Below are 13,407 nucleotides of genomic sequence, written 5' to 3' on the forward strand. Positions count from 1 at the left end.
CTGGTTTAGATGTTTGTTTTATTGTTTGTATTTATTTTTGAAAGACGCTCAAAGCTGCACTCGATTTTGCTAGTTTTGCTCTATGTTTTTAAAGTTCCTATTTTCTGTTTGGGGTAGTTGCTTCGAGATGAAAGCGTACAACTGCGGAGGGCTGAGGCGGCTACGGATTTCGGCCATTTTGATCTCTACTGACACGACACACGGGTCTTAAAATGGTTTCCGATCTGATCTTTTTCTAGGTAAGGGAAGATTCGTTATCTTACGAGATGTTATTTTTTGTCGCTACTTTTGTTCATTTTTTTGTTGTTGTGTAGTTTGTATATTAGTGGAAAAGTTGGCTTCGAGAGTAGCCATATGATTTTGTATTTGATAGAATGAAATTGGACTTAACGAATGTTAACAAAAAAGAAATATTTTCAACAGAATAGCCGTCCAAGGGAAAAGTGTGTGTGTGTGTGTGTGTGGAAGAAAGTATGTTGGTAAGTGTAGTTTGCTTTACAGTGTGTAAAATGTGTGCAGAACCACGATGTCGCATTCTCAACTATCTCTTACTGGTCAGTAATTTGAACGATTCGTATAGTGTTCTAGCAGCAGACGGTTGTCGGATCGTATTCTCTCGATATATCTTTTTCTCGTTTTGAACACAACTGGGTTCGTGAGTGTGCTGCCGGTTTGTTTGTTCGTCACTTCGTTTTGTGAATGAAAGTTAATTACAGATTTGTAGTTTTTGTGAAGAAAGTTAATGTACTTTACAAACGTTGCAAGTAGGTTAATGGTGAGTTCACGATCATAGTCATACCTTTTACTTTTAGTAATTCAATATAATCAAATAGACTTTACGAAAAACACAACAACGACGTAAACATTTATTTAGAGGATACACAGTGTGTGCGGGAATGAAATCAAAACTGAAATCGAACGTTTTACGATGGTATGATCTCTTTCTATCGACCAGAGTGGCAGTAATATTTCGTTTGATGTCAAAGTGCATGTATTGTTTTGTTATTATTCACATTTATTGTTTTACACACGTGTGCTTCCATTCAAACGCATTATTTGAAAAAAATACTTCGGAGCAGACCATGGTAAATGGAAATGATCGAGATACCTCAATCAATCATGATTGGTATAACTGAATATTTAGTAATAATACTTTACCCTTTTGCAGCAAGTTTGGCATTGAAGCCTAGACAAAAAGAAAAATGTCTTGGACAAAATGAATGTATAAAAAAAATCGAAAATCCCCTCAACTTTTACCATTTTAAGAAGAAATTTAAAGATAGTAATCAAAAACAGAAATATGTTCATCATAAGAACTCAGGCCCGGCACTTACTAAAAGAAAAAGTCAAATGAGAGCAAACTTATCTTCTCTCTGCTTCAAGATATCAAAGCAGTGTACGCACTTGGTAAGAAACCGGTCAAGAAAAATTGCAAATAGGCAACAGCATCAGCGAAAGCAACGTAGAGAAGCTGAAAACAGCCCCAAAAAATCGATCCCTCTTCTTTGCTCTGCTGTTCGCAAAGCTGTTTTGTTTTGACCCCTTTCCTTTGGAGCTGCGTACTGGCCCCAATGAAATAAAATGACTCTCTGGTTGTTGATCTTCTCGATCCCAAATATGCTCCATTTACTGCACTTCGATTCTCTTCATTCCTCGATACTTTGCTTGAAGGAGCTTTATCCGGTTCCTTGGATTCTTTTTGCATTAAAAATCTTTTCCGGTTGTCAATACTTTCAATTCCTCATGGCTTTCGTAGACATTTTTCTTTGCGCTTTGAATGATTTTTGACATTTGTTTGCTGGCCGCTTCCATGATTCTCTCTCATAGCCAGGTCGAATGGAGCGACGGGAGCGACGGATGCGAGTGGTAGAAATGACAGTTCTCCCATTGGCTGATGCACGAAATGATTTGTTTACCTTTTTTCGGCACCTTCCGCAAACGATACAAAATTGCTGCAGGATCTTTTCCAAAAAAGATCCGGTAGCAATTTGAATTCAGATTTTTATGCGAAGATGGCGTTACGAATAGTGCACACCCGAAATGTCAATCACGCAGTGGTACCGACATTACAAAACCGAGAAAAAAGTATACTTTTTGCCTTCCTCACTGAGGAGAGGCTATAAAATCATTCGGAAAATGAACCTTTTTAATTTGACCTCCTAGACACACCTTCATTTAGGGAAGAGAGTTACTCTATAAATGAGAGGAGGGCACCAACTACATAGAGGTGGTTTAAGCAACGTTTTTATTTTCTAATGTTGGCACCGCTTCACGATTTTGACTTTTCGGGCGTGCATAATTCGTAACGCCATTTTCACTAAAAAATCGGGATAGGTTTGACGTTTACTGGGGGTGCCGAAAAATTTGGTTATGTTCTGCTTGCAAAAGATAATTAGGTTTTACACCGTGACATGAGAGAATCATGCCAACGTCCTGCAAACAAGAACAAACGAATAGCAAACTCCCTTTAAAGCTGCATATCACAAAGAGCAGTGTCTACGCAAGCCATGACAAATAGAAAACATTGAGGTAAGAAGGGTATTTTTGGGAGAAATATAATCCAAGGGACCATCGCGGAAGTCATTTATCGAGAGACCATCGAGAAATAGAGATATATTGAAATAGTAAAAGTCGACAACTAGGGATTCAACTGTAGCAAGATGAAATTTCTTAACACTACAACGCCCAACGCAGCCTCCCAAAAAAAGTTGGAACGGTAACTTCAACTCGCTGGTTCTCGAGCTTATTCAATCAATCGGGACGAATCTTTTTCCAGTGATTTGTAAGGATGTCTAGATGATCTTAAAATTTTGCAGAACTCAATTTGATCAGATCTGAAATTTCTGCGACCGAAAACATCGTTCCATTTTTTTAAAGTGACAGCCTTCGCGGAATTTTGGGCGAATGATTTGATTGCAATATTTACAAATTTGATCAAATCGAGTTCTTCAAAGTTTTAGAATCATCTAGATATCCTAACAATTCACTCATGAAAAAAATTGTACCGAACCAAACCAGCGAATTGAAGTTACCGTTCCAACTTTTTTTAAAGGATTGGAAGTAGGAATGGTAAGAAAATCAACGATTACTCTCCAAAGAGAAAATAACTGCTCAATGGAACACTCGATTGCTCGATGGAATCCAGCTACAAAAAATTCTTCCATCGCTGCTATTTGAGAAAGGCAAATTTTAGAGGTTTAGGACAAGACAAGATTTAAATAATATCTAAAACGAAAAAGATTCTTGAAACAAAAACAATAAAACAAGAAAAGACAATTTTCACCGGAGAATCCTTAAATAGGAAAACCTTAATTGGATGTAAAACGATACGAAGGAAAAAAGACAGTTCAAACTAGACATTTTTAGCAAATGCGAAGCTTCCAAAAATGGCTGGCAAAGCTCGAAAGAAATAAACAAATAAAAATAAACACTGAACTACGCTCGGTATCATCATTTAGCAAGAAGTCTTTGAGGAGTTTCGTGTGGAAAAAATACGTGAGGAAGAAAATACATTCCATTTTTTTTGTCTCGCTGTTGTTGCACGTTGCATATATTGTATTTTTATTGTAAACGATTTGAAAATTCGGCATGCAAAATCAAATTTGAACTCAATATTTTAAGAATTAAACCATTGATGAAGAATAAACGAAGTACCAAAAATCTGCTTTTCTAGTTTGAATGAATTTTTGTGTTTTGTATAATGTTTTATGTTCTGTTTGTGACGCATAAACATTTAATAAACATTCAACTGAAATATATTATGTTTTAACCATACGCTAAAGCACAAACTCTCGCTGTTGTTGGTCTTATAATGTCTGGAGTGTGAAGGGTGAGGTTAACTTTTACGCCGAAGTCGATAATAATTTTACTATTCCCAAAAAAAGAAAAACGTTGCTCTCTGTACACAGATCGTGCTAAATTTCCTTAAACACTCTCTCCCTCTCTGATTTAGTTATGATTTCGAACGATTAGCTATGGGGGCGGTCCTGCTCACCTCGGGTCTCGTCTCGTTTGCATGCGCGTGTCTGTGTGTTACCTTGATCTGTTTATTATGCCTTTGCGCCGGGAATTTTGCCCAAAACCTTGGACAGATCCACACCGGTCAGGGCGTTGATGGCCGGCGGCAGTTGCCCGACGAGGCGTGCCACGTCTGCCGTGGTGCTGTCGTTGCCACCGATCAGCACGATTTCTTCGGTTTTCGCCAACGGAGCTGCCACCTCGGCCGCAATCTACAAAAAAAAGATCATATGAAGCTCCCGTCAAACCGCAAAGCCAACTCCACACAAACCTTTGGCAGTGACTCGAGCACGATGTTCATGATGGCAGCGTCGCCGTATTGCTTGTACACGTTCGCCTTCATCCGCATCCGTTCGGCTTCGGCCTTGCCCACCATCTCGATTGCGTGCGCCTCGGCCGCGCCGATCTTCCTGATGCGTTCCGCTTCGGCCTTCGCCACCTCAACCGTCTGGGTGCGCTTGCCCTCGGCGATCATCTGCACGCGGTAGCTTTCGGCCTCCGCCGGCAGCTTCACCGTGGCGGACAGTTCGCAATCCTTGCGGTTGATTTCCTGGGTTTCGATTTCGATCTGCTTGCGGCGCTCCACGATGTCGATTTGGATTTCTTCGTTACGGATTCGCTGGCGGATCTTGGCCGCCTGCAGCTCGTACGCGAGCTGGGACTCTGCTTTCTGTGAATGGACAGAAAGAAGGGGTTTAAGTGTGGGCAGTGGACAAGTGAGTGTTTTGAATCCACTCTCAAACAAGTTCCTTCAAGCAGATTCGGGTTCAATTAAATAGGATATTGGTCACTACCTTAAGAGACCAGTGCCCTCAGGTATGTTCCAAACCATACGTGTTTGGGCAATATAAGTAAGAGGCCATCCAAAAACCACGTGGAGGGGACATAGTTATCTAACGATGTTCTTTGACACACTGCACAGTGTTCGGAATGGCAAAATTAAGTGGAATAAATTGATAACTCCTTTATTTGACGTCCTAGCCAAATGGTGTCTTCGGAAGAGTTGTTGTACTTGATAAGGGCTATCTTTTGAAGTTATTGACATATAGGGTGACGACCTTCCAGGGTGTCAACCAAAAACTAACTTTGTTGGATGACGTTGTAGGGCGTTGGTGTCTTCGGCAAAATTGTAGAGGAGAAAATTTCATGAAAGTTTGTCGAAGGCGCCAAATTTGTAGCTCTTAATCTACTCGAGATATACGCCATTTTTGCAAAAATGGTCCAAAAAAGCACTTTTTTGGTGATAACTCAAAATGTTAGCATTTTAGCGGCCTACTATGTTCTGAAGAGTTGTTTATGACATAAAATTACACATCTTTGCCGAAGACAGCAAAATGTTTTGAGCCTTTATTTAGGAGTTATAACCATTTTAAAGTGATTTTGAGCCTATTTTCAAGTTGCTATGTTTTCAAAATGGCGCATTTTGGCGCAAAACCGAACAATGCACCTGAAAGTACACACTTTCAACTACATTTCCTGAAAATATCTCCGTGTCTATCCGTGTCTATTTTTAGATATCTCGATTTGAATTTGACGGTTTTTAATCAATTTATTTATAAATGTTAATCGAAATCATGTTGAATACTAGTTGAAAATCGGTGAATTGAAGGGTAAATTGATCGATTTTTATGGAAAATACTTTGTCTATGAAAAAATACGACAACCTTTCTAAAGTGACCAAATGTAAAAGGAAATACTTAATTTTAAATACGAACAATTATTTAAAATTTTAATTTACATTATTTTTGGGCTAAACATGTTTTTATTCATAATTTTAGAATGTGTGTAATAATTTTAAGCATAAACAATGTTTTTTCCATAAAATCGATCAATTTACCGATTATTACCACGTTTCCAATAAGATTCCGCTTAAAAATATAAATAAATTGATTAAAAACCGTCAAATTCAAATCGAGATATCTAAAAATAGACACGGATAGACACGGAGATATTTTCAGGAAATGTAGTTGAAAGTGTGTACTTTCAGGTATATTGCTTGGTTTTGCGCCAAAATGCGCCATTTTGAAAACATAACAACTTGAAAATAGGCTCAAAATCACTTTAAAATGGTTATAACTCCTTAATAAAGGCTCAAAACATTTTGCTGTCTTCGGCAAAGATGTGTAATTTTATGTCATAAACAACTCTTCAGAACATAGTAGGCCGCTAAAATGCTAACATTTTGAGTTATCACCAAAAAAGTGCTTTTTTGGACCATTTTTGCAAAAATGGCGTATATCTCGAGTAGATTAAGAGCTACAAATTTGGCGCCTTCGACAAACTTTCATGAAATTTTCTCCTCTACAATTTTGCCGAAGACACCAACGCCCTACAACGTCATCCAACAAAGTTAGTTTTTGGTTGACACCCTGGAAGGTCGTCACCCTGTATGTCAATAACTTCAAAAGATAACCCTTATCAAGTACAACAACTCTTCCCAAGAAACCATTTGGCTAGGACGTCAAATAAAGGAGTTATCAATTTATTCCACTTAATTTTGCCATTCCGAACACTGTGGCACTGGTCATGTCTGTAGCATAACCACATACACCTTTTATCTAACAGTATTATGCCATGTCAAACTGTCAAATGTATCCAGATTTTTAAACGAAAATGGCGTTCGAATGATGAACGCCCGAAATTTCAAAATCACGCAGTGATACCAACATTACGAAAAAAGTGTGCCATGGCATGACAGCTACATTTTTTTCTAATGTTGGTGCTACTGCGCGATTTTGACATGATGATGATGATTCATCAGGTTCACATTTTTACACATTTTTATGTAATATTACTCAAAAAAAGATGTAATATTCAACCTACCAAATTTTCAGCATTCCAAAATTCAACTTTTTTTTTCTGTGCACCTTCTTTTCCGGTTACGCATTTTAACTCGGCCGGGGGTGGTACATTAAGTAGGGTTTGATGTAAGTATAAGCGCCTAACCATTTATAGTGTGCCTATCAACTTTCATTAAAGCAAAAACTGTTTTATTTTTAATTTGAATTCAAAAACTTATTGTTATTTACTGTGTATTGTTTTCTCCTGAAATCTTCCCTATTGTTGAGTCGTGTTTATATGTTGCTTTTTCTTTAGTCGCGATGTTTTGTTACAATTTTTGGTCCTAAGCATGTTATAAAAGTTTACCAAAAATACAATAGTAATATTTGTGTTAATCCTTTAACCATTCCATAAATTGAGTAAGGGCTCAAACCTCACTTGTTTGAAAAAAAGGGTGAAGATTGAAACCAATTGACAGTTAAAGAGAATTTATTTTATAAAAATCAAGTTTCAATAGTAAGAGAATGATGAGCGTATTTTGAAGAATAAAAATGAGAAGCTAGATGTATTAGATGTAAAATTAGACAATAGTTAATAAATAGAGATACATAACAAGCTTAGATTATAGTAATGATAATGTATAGGACAGATAAAGTTATTCAAATAAATAAATTCGCAATAAAATCAAAAAAGATTAGGCGAATGATAAATAGACTTGATATTACTAGTACATTAAGGAAAAGTATATTTTTAAGGAAAAAAAAACAAAACAAAGTTTGTTACAGCAGTATCAATTGATAGAAAAGAGTGAAAAATCTTTGAGAGATTAGAGAATCAAAAGTTAGTAAAATTAAAATCAAATGTTGGATATTAAATAGAAGAATCAGTGAAGAATTGGGAATCAGAAGAGCAAAATAAAAATAGGAGATAGGTGGTAGCTGAGAATGAAGAAAAGAGAAACCCCGTTGTGCGATGTTATACGCCCATGGTTGTGAATAAAATAAATTAACATTATAAGTTGGGAAAAGTTCATAAAAAGAGTAAAAATCATCAAAGAATTTAGATTATTTTTGTCTTAGAGCAAAAACACAAACTTTTTATTGTGAAATCGACCCCGGCAGAAAAAAAAATGCGTCGCACTATGAAATTAGGACAAAAAATCATTTGAAAAAAAATTGTTTTATTGAAGAGACCAGAAAATTTTGCAAAAAAAAAAAATTAACGTTGGAATTCGGACCAATTTTAGGCTAGTGAAGCTGTATTTCAAAAACAAGATATTTACCCGAATTATTTTTAAAATGCAAAAAAAAGAACAAAAATCGAAAAATGTATACCTATAAGTAGCTTTAAGTTAAAGTAAAGTTGTAAGGTAGTTTTCGATTGCAAGTTCGATTTTGCTTTAAAAAAAATATTTTTGATAATTTTGTTGTCTAGATTTCGAAAATTTACAAAAAAAAAACACAATTTTATCAAAAGTTTATAACACCTCAACCAGATTTTGCACCATCACGCACGATGGCTTAGAAGATGTATTTTTAGTCCCCTAAAACAGAACAAAAAATCTCGAATATAAAAAAATGGGAATTTAACTTTAAGTGATAAAAAGTTGTATTTTTTTCCATGTATCTATTTTTCCCAAAAAGCCCTGAGCGAGTTGTGGCGCTATAACCACGGCAAATAGTGTTCACTGCCCAGGGCATTTGTGGAAATACAATGTGCCATCCTCGAGGGTCCCGGAGCACCAAAACTTCTCAGCATGGTGCTCCCAACGATTTATTGCTTTAAAAAACAGGAACTTGAGCAGGGGATCCACACTCCACACGTTTCTTCCTCCCCTTGTAGATTCAGAAATGTAGGGGAAGGTGGGGCAAGACGACCATATGGGGCAAGAGGAACAATCGCTAGTACGGCTGTAATTTTTACACTTTTGATTATTTCCAGTATGAGGAATTGTTGCTAGCAATGCAATCAGCTGATTCTACCACCACATAACCGCAAAAACGACGTAAACGCCATGGGGCAAAAGATTGAATTAAGTTTTTGTCAAAACCTTAGTTTTCTTATAATTTTTGGAAATTTGATAGTTTTGGTCACCGAGAATTTTTGTTTTTTGGCGAAAAACATCAACTAAAGCCAAAAAACAATTTTTGGAAAGTACAAAGCTTCCGTGGCCGTGAGGATACGGGTTTCGCCTTGTACGCGGAAGGTGATGGGTTCGATTCCTGTCTGGCTCGGCAAAGTCAGATCCCTTAAAAGAGTAAATATGCTCACTGGGAATACTGATCGGTAGGGGATGAGTTTCGACTAGCGGCGTGCTGGGTTTCCAATCCAGAGGTCGTGAGTTCGATTCTCGTACCGGGATGATGAGGTTAAGGCTTAGGGTTCGTTTTAAGGCTCATTTTATCAAAATGTTCTTTTTTTCTTAGATCAGTAGTGTCCCTATCAATGACTTGCACCTATTTTAAAGTATGATTTAACTTTCGGTTATTTTTGTTGAGAGCTTTTAAAAAATCTTGTTCAGGTGGGGCAAGTGTTCCATATTGATTTTTAGTGTGGAAAAAATATGAATTGATGTAACAACATATTTTATTGTTAAATAAATACATAAAAGTACTTAAAAACTGATAAACAATTGTTAAAAAAATTGTCCATGCAAAATTTAGTGATATCATGAAGATTTACTATTTATCATCTAAGTAATATTTTTTTTTCGTAAAAATGATCAAATTTATAAATTATTATTTTTTTATCTAAAAATTAAAGAAACGTTTCAAATACATTCTAATCCGATGTATCGAAGTGATAAAAGTTCAATTGTTAGCAAATTAACATGTTGTTTCATGCATTGTTCCTCTTGCCCCAACGGTTTGTTCGTCTTGCCCCACTAGTTGAGTAGAACGTACGGGAAATCAAAAATTATAAAATCAATTTTTTACATTAAAAAAACTGTTTTTTTTTTAAATTTTGTTCTATCAAAGTCTTAGTTAAAGCCTAAAATAAGATGATTATAAAAAAAATCCGACAGATTTTTATCGTTTTTATGGGTTATAACGAGCATTTCCTTAGCTTGTTACACTTGCACCACTTTCCCCTATTGCTGTTTGAACCTCTGTGCTCAAACTCAATCCAATTCAACCAATCATCTTTGCGGTTAACTTTACGCAGTTGGCCTGGCCGCTTTAACGTTTGTGATGTTTCAATGCAATCTAATGCAATGGAGCACTGCAATTGTTAATATTGACAAGAGGGTGCTAGGCGTTAATCAACATGTTCCTGGATGCCCTCGAAAGACTGCCTGCGATAGGGTTAGATTAGATTAGATTAGATTAGATTAGATGTACCTATTTTTCCGAAAAGTTCTAATAATAACCTAAAAATTTGCCAAGACACCAAACCTCCACAAGATACAACATTTCATACATTTACATACCCATTTTGTATGACCAGCCCCCAACATTCTATGGAGACTTGTAAGGGAAAACTAATGAAGCAAAATTGCATAGACAAAGTTTCATCCAAATATTTGAATATTTGCAATTTAATTTGTGCGATGAAATGTTTTCACAAAATCCACAAAAAATGTATCTTTGGCAATACAACTAAGGTATCTTATGTCTCTTTCATAACATATTTAAAAGTTTGAGCAGTTTTGTTAAACTTTTCAGGACAATTGCCAAAAAACATGTGACCAACAAAGTTAATTTCTTACCGCGGTGTTGATTTCTTGGTCAAAATTGGCCTTCTGCAGCTTATACATTCGGGCATTGTCCTCGATCTTGGTGTCCGTCGAATATTTAACATCCATCGCACTCTTTTCGCATTCGGCTTCCCGAATTCCAGCGTCCCTAAAAAGTTACCAATTACCTCGTTAGTAATGACGAGATCATTCAACGCTGTGTTAAGTCACCCACCGGTTCGCTTCGGCGACGCCGGCGTCCGCGTCTCGCTTGACGCTCGCCGTCTGGGCCTTGCCCAGTGATTGTAGATACTGCACATCGTCGTACACGTCCTTGATGGTGAACGACAGGATCTCGATGCCCATGCGGCCAACATCAGGTGCGGCCACCTCGCGGACCAGTGCCGCAAACTGGTCGCGGTCTTTGTACACCTCTTCGACGGTAAGAGTTCCTGGAAGGAAATAGGGTAAAAGCGGGTCAAGTTTATCCAGGTGCTGGGATATAAATTCACGTTTCGGGGCTAGGTTAGTCAAATGTTTACCTTTTTACGACCATACAAGTTCCACCAAGGATCAAAACAAGCTCGAGAGTGCCCAACCAAACGTTTATCATTGTCAAGTATAATAGTTTTCACTAGCAAAGTGCACTTTTACGTTTTGCTGAGAGTGCAATTTGTCTGTAGAGTAGTTGTAGTAAACTAACGAATGACCAGCGGTGTACTAGTAAGCTACCAACTGGTTATTACAGCTAGTTATGATACATGAGTCGGGCTCGTTCATGGGCTAATAAGTGTTCATAAATTGACCGGCACTAAATTGTGTTAGAAGGTTGCCAGAATTGGCATCACGTTTTCAAAGGGGCAGGGGGGCAGAATGGGCTATCCTTGGTTTTGGGCTTTAGAATGAATTTAGACTAACTGTAAGGCAAGAGTTTTATAAAGGGCGTCAAACAACATCACCAAATCGAAAACCACGTTTGAATTCATCGTATTTTTAGAATTATGAGCAAAAATGTAAATTTCGAGGATTTTGAAAAAGCTTTCTGAAAAGTTGGATTGTTCAAACAAGTTTGGTACCAAGGAAAAGAAACGACAACGGAACCTTCAAATCATTGAAAAGCTTGGTGCTGGAACTGTTAAATTAAAATCCACTTGGGGGCAGAATGGACCACCCTTTTTTGCCTTATAAAAACAATCAAAAGTTACGAAATTTAAATGGATTATTTCACTTCTGGTAGCTTCATAAATCACGTTTAATTGCAACATTAGTTGATTTTTTATTTTTCTATTTTTGATCGCCGAGTATTTTTACTTTCTTTGTTTAGATTGATATTTTTCGGCGAATAATAACACAATTTTTAAACGTTTTTTCTTACGTTTCGGCCTACTTTTCTCCTTTCGGCCAACATCAGAATCTTAAAACCCTTCTTCCAGCTGCTACTCCTCCTGCTGGGTTGCCGAAAAATATCAATCTAAACAAAGAAAGTAGTTGATTTTTTAGTTGTTTTTATAAAGTGATCTATCTTCATGGGACCATCCATAAACCACGTGGACACTTAAGGGGGTATGGCGATTGTCCACGATCCATACAAAAAGATTTTTTTTGTATGTACAATTGTCCACAAAGGGGGGGGGGGGGTAACAGATTCTCAAAAAAGTGTCCACGTGGTTTATGAATGGTCCCCATGGAAACTATGTTAGAAAGGTCCCTTACGTCATTTATTATCTCCCTTCAACGCTGTATTAGACGAAATGGCTTGTTTTCTAAGGTGGCACATTCTGCCCCGCAGGGTGGTCCATTCTGCCCCGCACTCTGGAAAAGCAGTCGAAAAAACTTTTTTTTAAAGTGGCTCAAAAATTGTTTTAAGCTAAAAATTTTTATCAACCAAGTATACAACATTGAAGGGAACATCCCAAAGCATAAGCTTACTACATTGTATTGTGAATTGTGTTTTTCTATGGTTTTTTGGTGTATATTACTTAGGCGGGCCATTCTGCCCCCTGCCCCTACATCGCCCGACGAAACAACACAGAACAGAATTCAGATATACTTTGACATTGACCTCTCTAACATTGAGGATTAACGCAACGGTTACAAATTTATGTAAAATTTGGAGAGTTGTTAAACAGATATTTATAATTATTATGTTCTAAGAGATTGGCATCAACCCATCTGAGAGAACTGCCAGGACAATGAATTATTTGGAATCTAATGTATACATTTTACCGTGTTTGAGTTCTGAATTTTTCTAGTTGAACCCAGTTTTTGCAATATAACAACTGAGCAAACCCATGACAAAGCAAATGCACTTGTGATAAAAATAATTAGCATAACTAGAACGAATACTACAGAAATTGAACCGGCAATATTCAATTCGCTAAATTGCAAGCATTCAATCTTTCATTGGCGATTGTGTCAAAGGTGATAAGCAACAATATGACTTGATTTGTTTTGTAAAATGTGAAGCAATTGAATGCATTCTTGCGAAATGACGTTAACCAAAAATTGTAATTTATTGTAATTTATTTTTAAAAAGAAATTGACATAAAAAATATATTTTTTTTAAACTTCGTCCAAAAAGCATAGCTGTCTCAGTAAAAGGGCATTTGACCTTCCTAAAATATATTTATTTACGTTGAGCAAATTGTTTGCAGCACACCATCTGCGATGATTATGATAAGCCATTGTGCATGGACTCGTCCGTATGAATTATCTTCTTTTATGCCTCATGCAAACTGCGGTATTTTGGGGGAACCGCGATAAGAACACTGCTGTAACGAGCTGAATCGTTACTGCTGCAAGCTTGATGGGGTTAAGATCTATTGCAGTAAAATTCTAATTGTAAAATAGCTTTAAAAGGTAGTTTGACTTGAAGTTTATTTTAAACGATTCTTTTTTAGAGCGTTGAACACTAAATATCATTGGAAAAAGGC

General features: G+C 36.8%; 1 protein-coding gene across 13 annotated transcripts in view; it reads right to left on the minus strand.

Annotated features, from left to right (window-relative positions):
* Positions 1–365: 365 nt before the first annotated feature.
* LOC6039215 (flotillin-2) overlaps positions 366–13,407 on the minus strand; it is a 284,003-nt gene continuing 270,961 nt past the window's right edge. For 7 of the 13 annotated variants that reach the window (XM_038266122.1, XM_038266121.1, XM_038266120.1 and 4 more), the window contains 4 exons: positions 10,710–10,926; positions 10,508–10,643; positions 4,289–4,687; positions 366–4,229 (listed from right to left, as the gene is read on the minus strand). In XM_038266122.1, the coding sequence (XP_038122050.1) occupies positions 4,050–4,229; positions 4,289–4,687; positions 10,508–10,643; positions 10,710–10,926 (932 nt within the window). In that variant the 3' untranslated portion in view covers positions 366–4,049. Of the gene's footprint in view, positions 4,230–4,288; positions 4,688–10,507; positions 10,644–10,709; positions 10,927–11,016; positions 11,893–13,407 lie in introns of those variants that run through there. The other 6 variants (XM_038266125.1, XM_038266127.1, XM_038266129.1 and 3 more) reach the window with 4 other exon arrangements.

Source organism: Culex quinquefasciatus, chromosome 3, assembly GCF_015732765.1.
Source record: "Culex quinquefasciatus strain JHB chromosome 3, VPISU_Cqui_1.0_pri_paternal, whole genome shotgun sequence".
Classification (NCBI taxonomy): Eukaryota; Metazoa; Arthropoda; class Insecta; order Diptera; family Culicidae; genus Culex; species Culex quinquefasciatus.